This window comes from Arachis ipaensis, chromosome B02 (assembly GCF_000816755.2).
Source record: "Arachis ipaensis cultivar K30076 chromosome B02, Araip1.1, whole genome shotgun sequence".
NCBI classification, from domain to species: Eukaryota; Viridiplantae; Streptophyta; class Magnoliopsida; order Fabales; family Fabaceae; genus Arachis; species Arachis ipaensis.
In genome coordinates, this window is record NC_029786.2 from 27,777,585 (window position 1) to 27,786,856 (window position 9,272).

A 9,272-nucleotide genomic window follows, 5' to 3' on the forward strand; every position below is an offset into this window, starting at 1 on the left:
TTTCATATTTGAACCAACATTTATTCCAAGAGTTGTTGAGTGAAGTTGAGGAAGAGTTTGGATATGATCATCCCATAGAAATTCCTTGCAGTGAACATGTATTCCACCAACTCACATCTCCCTTGAGTTGAGATTGATGAAAATCTCATACTCTATGAGACTAATTAACATATATTAGCATACATTATGTTATAATAGATTAGTATAGAGAATCGGAATGACAAATTCAAAGTGTGTGTACTATTTTTTTTTGTATAAACAAACTGACAATGAATTCAATCACTCAATTGTTTTTTGTTTATGTATCACGTCTTTCAATTCTCGAAACAATTAGCAGTCTATATATGCACATTTACTTGCATGAGAAAAACCAAATTTGGCTGTTCTAATAAATTTCAAGCATGAGCAGATCACATCAAAGAAAAGAAAACTCCATTTCGAAAACAAGTGATCCTTCACCATTTCAACTTCATATAGTCAAATATACCATTAAACTTCAATATTTTAGAGGAAAACATAACAGATGACACAATTTCACAACATAAGCATCAAGCATACAATCTTATCCGATAAACATACCAGATTTTATCGAGTCATAGGGACTAAGATCCTTCATCACAATTCAATTTTATAAGGCCACATATATCATTACATTTCAAATTTATTGGATAGAAAAATCCAACTATATCATACATCACCACAATTTGATTTTGCAAAGTAATATAAGTCAAACATATTACTCTTCCACACATTTCATTCTTCTAGGCTCACGTGAATAATGAACATTATCCCACAATTTTACTATCAACAAATTATTACACAGCTTTTTTCAAGGGACAAAATTTTAATTTGATCCAATATCACAAATTGATAATGAACTCAATCACTCAATTTTTTCTGTTTATATATAACATCTTTCAATTCTTGAGCAGCAGCTTATATATGCAAAGTTACTTGTAGTGAGAAAAGCCAGATTTCACTATTTAATGTTCTAATAAATATCAAAACATGAACAATAACACATTAGAGAATAAAAACTCTATTTTTCAGCCAAAAGATCACTCACCACATTTCAACCACATTGGAGACAAAAGATCCTTCACCACAAAAGAATGAAAAATTTAATTTGACATTCCTCTATGCTTAATTCTATTTCTAATGTTGTTTCGACAAAATTGAATTAATTTAGTATTTCGAAAAAATTTAAATATTTTTTAAATTTACGTAATTTATAAGGTTATTAATTTTTAAATTGTATTTAATTTTATCGGCAAATAATAGGATTGATACTATTTATGACAAAACTAAAAAAAACATTCCTAATTTAACAAATTCCTATATTCCTAATGAACAATGAACGTTTAATTAGTATTCCTATATACGGGAATGGATCTTCTCAATTGTTAAAAAAGTTGAGAGTAAAGTGTGATCTCTAACCCTTCATTGCATTCTCTGTCATGTTTTTTCTTGGTCCTACTTATAAAATTAATGGTGAGAGATCACACTTTACTCCCTCAATTGTTAAAAAAAAAATTGAGAGGATCCATTTTCTCCTATATACTACATGCTCACATTCTTTTATGGTTGAGTGGATATCACAAGATAACAACAAAAACTCAAATTGACCGGTTAATATCTTTAGAATTGTCAAATCTTATTCAACACCCAAAATTGTTTAGAGTTGTGTCTACATATATGATTCATAGACCATGTGGTAGAGCTTTCTCAAAATCTCCCTGCATGAAATATGGGTACTGCAGCAAATATTATCCCAAAATATTTAGTAGCACCACAGTTATCGATGATAGTAGATACCCATCATATAAAAGACAAGACATAGGAGTAGTTACTAAGAAGAAGGGAGTCCATATGGATAATAGGAATGTGGTTCCATACAATGCATATTAGCTGATATCTTATCAAGTGCATGTTAATGTAGAGTACTACAACAAGTCAAATACTATCAAATATTTGTTCAAATACGTGAATAAAGGTCCAAACAGAATAGCAGTTGGAGTTTCAAAGGAAGCTTCAAGTGGAGAGGATGCTCAGGTTATTGATGAGATCAAACAATTTTATGATTGCAGGTATTTGTCTGCATTTGAGGCTGTGTGGAGAACTTTGGCTTATGATATTTATCAGAGGTGGCCTTCAGTGATGAGATTAACTTTTCATTTTCCTGGAGAGAAAAATATCATCTTTAAAGATGATGACGATCTTGAGGAAATCATGGAAGAAGAGGAAGGGAAATGTATGATGTTCTTAGCATGGATGGAGGCCAACGAAGAATTCGAAGCAGGTCAAACTTTGACGTATGCTGAGTTTCCAAATCAATTTGTTTATGATAGAAAAGTAAGGGGAATGGCATCCATGCAAAAGAAGGTATTCTATTGGAAGGTTAAACTATGTTCCACTAGGTACAGGTGATATCTACTATATGAGAATTTTGTTAGCTGTTCAGAGAGGTTGCACAACATATGAGTCTATTAGGACAGTTAATGGGATTACATATTCTAGCTTCCAAGATGCTTACTATTCTATGGGACTACTGTGTGATGATAGGGAATTCATTACAACTATTAATGAGGTAGCTGAACTTGCATCTGGTCATCAATTGAGAAAACTATTTGCAATGCTACTGATATCTAATAGCATTATCAAACTAGAGCGTGTTTGGCATGCAACTTGGACATTATTAGCTAATGGGATACTATATGAGAGGAGAAAAGCATTGAAAAACTCAGGTATTTTACTATATCTTTTTTTTATATCAAGATTGTATTTTCTTATTACTTTTATTTTTATTAATAATATTAATGGTTTTATTTAGAAATTACTTATTAAATATTTCATAAAATCATCATGTGTTTTTGCTAGGACTAAACATGACTGATGACGAATTAAAAAATTTCTACCTTATCAAGATTGAGAAGATACTCAACAGCAATGCGAGATCTTTAAGAGACTATTAATCAATGCCACATTCAGAGATGTCTGATGTTCACATTTTTCAGAATAAGCTAATAGAGGAGAGAGAGCGAGAGCAAAAGCGTGGGTGGGAAACACAAGGAGGGGTAGGTCTAAGGAACATGGCAAAGATCTTAGGGTTTGGAATCGAGAAGAGTATCGGCAGCTGCAGAATGAATCCTTCTCCATATTTGTGAGTAATCTTCCTAAAGACATATCAAAGAGAGAATTATTCCATTTGTTCAACTGGAGACGCATCAATAATATATATCTATCCCGAAAACAAAAAAATGGGATTATATACATGTTTGCTTTCATTCGGTACACAACAAAAGGAGGCGCATTGAAAGCTATAGAAGAAACGAATCGACTGAGGCTGAGAGGTAAGGTTTTCTTTGTGGGAGAGGCTAAATACAGAAGAATGTCGGGAACAACGAACATAACCAAACGACATAGAGCTGATGTGACATAAAACCTCAATACTTGAAAACCACGCATGGAAGTAGTGCAGCACGATTCTTCGTCGTCTGGACATGAACTAAGAACAAAGGTTGTTGAAAAGGACCCGCATGGAAATGGATGGACAAAAAAGGTAGAAGTAGTAGTGGCGACAGAAAATTTGGAATGGCTGCAGCGAAATCTTGTAGGAGGCACGACGAAGCTTATTAATTTTGCTTCTTTGAAGGAAATGGTTGCGAAGAACGTCCCAAATGTCGTCCAGGTTTGGGAAATGGGAGCATACAAAGCATTTTTAACTTTTGATAGTGTTTTGCATGCTGAGGAAACATACACCTTTAACATGAATAGTTTCCTGCAATTGTTTCACAGTGTATGGAGGTGGGAGGAGTCAGAACATAGTGAAACTCGAAGAGTGTGGCTATAATGCTTTAGGGTACCACTGCACGCATGGTCAGTCGACACGATCAAAACAATAGGAGGTTAATGAGGTGAAGTGGTTGGATGTGATAGAGAGATAGAATTGTGTAATTCTTTCACTGCAGGACGTCTTCAGATTGATACTTGTGTAATGAATGTGAGTTCAAGAATGGATCTATATCACAATTGGTACAGGAGGCTTTGATGTTCTGGTGAAGGAGGTTGGACATGAGACGTGTAATTTACAGTGCACAAAAAACAGTGGGATGAAGGGACAGGTGTAGAATGGAATCACAGTAACATAAGTAAGAGCCCAGGACTGGTTATTAGGCAGAGGCAGGTGACAGAAGTTATGCATGAAGGAAGCCAGGACGAAGAGCTGGTGATGATGGTAGCACGGGGGGAGGAAGAAGATAAGGGCATATTAGTAATTCCAGACTTAATTTTGAATGAATGGGTTAATGGCAATAAATATCACAATTGCGGAGAAATCGTAACAAATCAATCAGTTACTGGCGATAATCAAGGATTGCCTAATTTTGGGGGAAGGTACGTTATGAGTTATGTGGCAGATTCTGAGAAAACATTGACATGTGAGCTTAATAGGCTGAACAGGAGGTCCAATAGCAAAAAACAAAAAAGGGGTTGCCTAAGCAAGCCTTGGGCCAGCTGTAATAAGAAGTTTGAGGAGGGGAAGCTAGCCTGGTTGGGCCCAATGCTACCAGCTACCAAGGAGGCAGCTACTGGGACCGAGGTGGAGAATCCGGGTCGGGTATCCAGTGTTTGTGCTAGGCGCGGGTCTCGAACTGCAGAGGGCGAAAGGAAAGAAAGCAGCATTCAAGGGGAAGTCGTCTTCGAAGGTGATAGTGGCGCACATGATGGGGATAGCCACAGCGAAACTAGGTTGGTCGGGGACCTACGCTGCCAGTTGATTCGCGGAGGGGAGAAATGCATCCGGACTGGTGAATGTGCAGCTTTTGACAATGGTGGAAGTGAGATGAGTGGCAGGGCATAGATATTAGCAAGTAGAGATGCTTATGGAGGTTATGGCGGTGCAGAACAACAGGGGTGGAAGTTGGTGGAAGTGGAGAAGCAGATGTGTTCATTGAGGAGAGAGGCGTGATATTGAATGGTGGCCACACGGACCAGTGTCTTGTTCAAAATTGTAAGAGGGTGGTTGTCAGACATGACCACGATGGCATTAGAGAGGATGATTTTGGCCATGAGGGTACCAAAAATGAAGCAGAAGATAGTGGCAGTCAGAGCTCAATTTTATGGGAACAATTGCTGGAAAACGAAAGGACCTAGGAGCTGGCTAAAGAGTCAGGTGCTATGTTGTACAATGAAGAGGATGACATTATGGCAATTCTCTAGGCGCAAAACGAAGAAATAGCTCGAAAAAGGAAAGTGGCTAAGCGGAAGGAGAAAATGAGACGGTGCAGACCCACACATAAAAAACAAGTGTGTAAGAAAATTTTTAATGATTGTTAGTACTTGGAATGTTAGGGGATGGAAAGTTGAGAATAGTGAAGGACCTAAAGAAAAAATATAGCTTAAATCTGTTAGGATTAATTGAGACTAAAAGCCAGGTTGTGACGAAATTTGACATTGCAAGAATATGGGGTAAGATGGTTCAGTTTGGGAATATATAGGCTCTGATGGTGCATCTGGTGGACTTTTGTTAATATAGGATGAATTTGTGTTTAAAATAAATAATTGCTATAAGGGGAGAGGTGGTAGTGTATTGAAGGAGTAATGTTAAAGAGTAGTTTCAATTGCGCATTTATCTTGGTCTATGGTGCACATAATAGAGATGAGAAGACTCATATTTGGGAGGAGCTAGGTTATATAGCTGGGTTATGTCAGGTTCCTTGTTGTTTTCTGGGAGACTTTAATGAAATAGTACATGTTGACAAAAGGAAAGGTGCAACTAGCTTACCTCGGTCTGCCAAAGAGTTCAAGGTTTGGATACAAGATATGCACTTAGTGGATCTGGCCCTCACTGATCGTAAGTTTACATGGTTTCGAGGACGATCTTGCAGTCGTATAGATAGAGCTCTGGTTAATGTGGAGTGGCTAGAAGAGTTTCCAGAGACTCGCCTACGAGGTGTGCCAAGGAGTTTGTCAGATCATTGCCCTATAATAGTGGAGGACAAAAAGCTTAGGGGAGGTCCAAGGCCGTTCAGAAGTCTTGATTCTTGGTTTACACATGAAGGATTTCTTAGCATGGTTAAGGAGGAGTGGAGAGGTTTGGGGGAGATACAGTTCACAGATAAACTGAAGGCGCTGACAATTCCGTTGGGAAGATGGCATAAGGCCAATTTTGGTGAGATGTACAAAAAAATTTCAAAGTTTGAGGAAGAAACCAAGAGGATTGATGATATGGTAAGTAATGGAGTGTATGATGAAACTATGGAGGCTAGAAGAAAGGCGTTGGTTACTTGTTGTGAGAGATGGTATGTAAGGAAGGAAGTACATTGGAAACAGATGTCTCAGTCCCGGCATGCGAAGGAGATGGACAAAAATACAAGACACTTTCACAATATAGCCTCCGCAAGAAGGCAGAATAATAGGATTGATACACTGGTAATAAACGGCAGACAGGTTAGGAATCAAGCGTCAGAGAGTTTGGTGTGGAATTTATAGTCCACAAACTAACCGGCAAGTGCACCGAGTCGTACCAAGTAGTACCTCAGGTGAATGAGGGTCGATCCCACGAGGATTGATGGATCAAGCAACAATGGTTGATTAATTTGCTTAGTCAGACAAGCAGAAAATGGTATTTGGGTTCCAATTGCATTAAACAGTAAATTCAGAGAATTAATAAAGTAGGCAGTAAATTGGTGTGAAGAATATATAAGTAAAACAGTTAAGGTTTCAGAGATGTTTATCTTTCGGATTAACTTTTCTTACCAACTATTTTAATCATGCAAGATTCAATTCATGGCAAACTGTAATTGACTAAACCCTAATTCCTTAGATCTTTTTAGTCTCATTTAACCTTCATCAACCGCCAATTCCTTGGTCACTTGATTCTGATTAGAGAATTAAGCTCAAAATATAAGATGATTATATGTCATGTATCCCGTTAAGTCCAAATAATTAGTGATTTAGGAGAATTTTTTCAAGCTGTTGTTCAGGTAAATTGCTTTTCCAAGGTTTACAAGAACTCAATTAGAATAAGGGTCATGCTTCCGTTCCACCCAGATTCATAAGATGAAGAACGAAAACAAATTCTTGAAATTGAAATCAAAACAGTAATTAAAATAGAGGACTAATAGTATCAATCCATACAACAAACAGAGCTCTTAACTTTAACAGTGGAGGTTTTGTTGCTCATGCTCAGAGAAAAAACTAGGATTCAGAAAAACTGTCAAGTGCGGAATGAGGTAAGAGAGGAGAGAAAAGCCCGAAGGGCTGAATCTTTTCCCTTTTATATCTAATCCTAATTAATGTAAAATATATTTTCTAAAACTAAATAATATCTTTTCCTATTTGTAATAAAAATAAAAGTTTTAATCAAAATAAATAATAAATCTTCAAAGGCTTCTTAGTTGATGGATGTGGGGACCAACGTTTCCCTTTCAATTGGTGCCTAACTTCAAGAAATTGAAGTTAGGCACTACCTTGGCCGAATGGATTATGCGTGCTTGTCTTGACTGGCGCCTAACTTCAAAAATGTGAAGTTAGGCATGGCTTTGGCAGCATGCTTTGGAAGGCTTTGTGCTCCTGGCGCCTAACTTGGGAAATTCCAAGTTAGGCGCCATCTTGGCCGTACAGAATGGAGAGAAAAGGTATACTATTATATATCGTTGAAAAGTTCTAGAAGTTAGCTTTCCAATGCCCCTAAAACCGTGTCAATTGATCCTGTGTAGCTCAAGTTATTTCTGTTAGAGTGCAAGGAGGTCAGGGTTGACAGCATCATTCTCTTTCTTCCTTTTTTGCTACACAAACTTGTCAAATCCATCTGAATGCTACCTGAAATAAACAGAATTGCATACAACTCAAAGTAGCATTCATAGTGGCTAAAAAGTATTTAAATATTGATTAAACTTAACATTTCAAATGCAAATTCACTAGGAAAAGATAGGAAAGATGCTCACGCATCACAACACCAAACTTGAATTGTTGCTTGTACTCAAGCAACCAAAACTAATATAAACTTAGGATGTAAATTTGCATGAGAAGTGAGTGCTCGATTAAGCTCCTGTCCTTCTCAAAGTGGGGTTTATAACACTGAAACTCTGAATAGTTTAAGCATCTCATCATCCTTTGAATCTAAGGAATATCATTGTCATTCGGAATTAGAATCCGGATAATATTATGAATTCTCTGGCCTTTTTACTTCGAATTAATCCTTGAACACAGCAAATTGTCTTTCATTCTCTTTTCTTTGGTGCTTTGCACCTTGAGCCTAGCCATGACTTTAAATGCTTTGTCTCAAGCTTTACTTGACACAAAAACACCACAAGCACTTAACTGGGAAACTCTCTTTGAGTTCTGATTTTTCTTTCAATTACTCCCAAACAGTGGTGCTCAAAGCCTTTGGCATACTCTGTATTTGTAGTTGGCCTCGACTCTTAGTGTCCTATGTCAAGAGTTACTTGACACATTCACACCACAAGCATATGGCTAGGAAAACAACTCTTTGAGTTTTTAATCATATTTGACCTTCCTAGCTATTGATGCTCAGAGCCTTGGACCTTGCTTTTTTTTTCTTTTGCTTCAAGGATTAAGTTTTTGTTTAATTTGGAGAATTCATAATAGTTCTCTAAATTCCTGTTCCTCACACATCAACATCCTTTGATTCAAATTCAAATATGCACTGTTCATATCATGCATTCAGAATCACAGATAATACCACCACATTCAAGTAAATAAGACTACTCTTAAATATAACTCGATTTCTCATGCGATACATTACTTCTTCTTTTTCTTTTGGTTTTTTTTAGTTTAGTGAGCAATACATGAGGCATCTTTTTCAAGCTAAAATAGACAACAGAATTAAAATTAACAGAATTAAACTAGAACCTAAGAATTGAAATTACTAGAAATCATGCAGACATTCAAACAAAACAGTAGAAAACAGGAATATAATATAATAAGAACAGAAGGAAATAGAATGAAAGGAACTCATAACCACCTCAGTTATTCTAGTGACCATTTCATTCCTCAGGTTGTCCTCCTCCATGAAGATGATCCACCTCTTTTTGGTGTCACTAATGATAAGGTAAAGGTAGAGCACACTCTATAACACCAAACTTAAAAGTTTGCTTGTCTTCAAGCAAAGAGAAACTAAAAAAGGGGGACATAAAAAAAATGTATGGAGGAGTAAAAAAAATATTAATGCAAAAGAAGTCGGAAATAATAAAAGGGCAAGAAAGATAAAAATTAAAATTTATTTTATATATATAGGAGGGAGGGGGGAG

General features: G+C 36.6%; 1 protein-coding gene across 1 annotated transcript in view; it reads left to right on the forward strand.

Moving 5' to 3' along the window:
* LOC107627098 overlaps positions 5,599–9,272 on the forward strand; it is a 6,463-nt gene continuing 2,789 nt past the window's right edge. The window contains exon 1 of the mRNA XM_016329963.1: positions 5,599–6,447. Coding sequence (XP_016185449.1) covers positions 5,599–6,447 — 849 coding nt within the window. The remainder of the gene's footprint in view (positions 6,448–9,272) is intronic.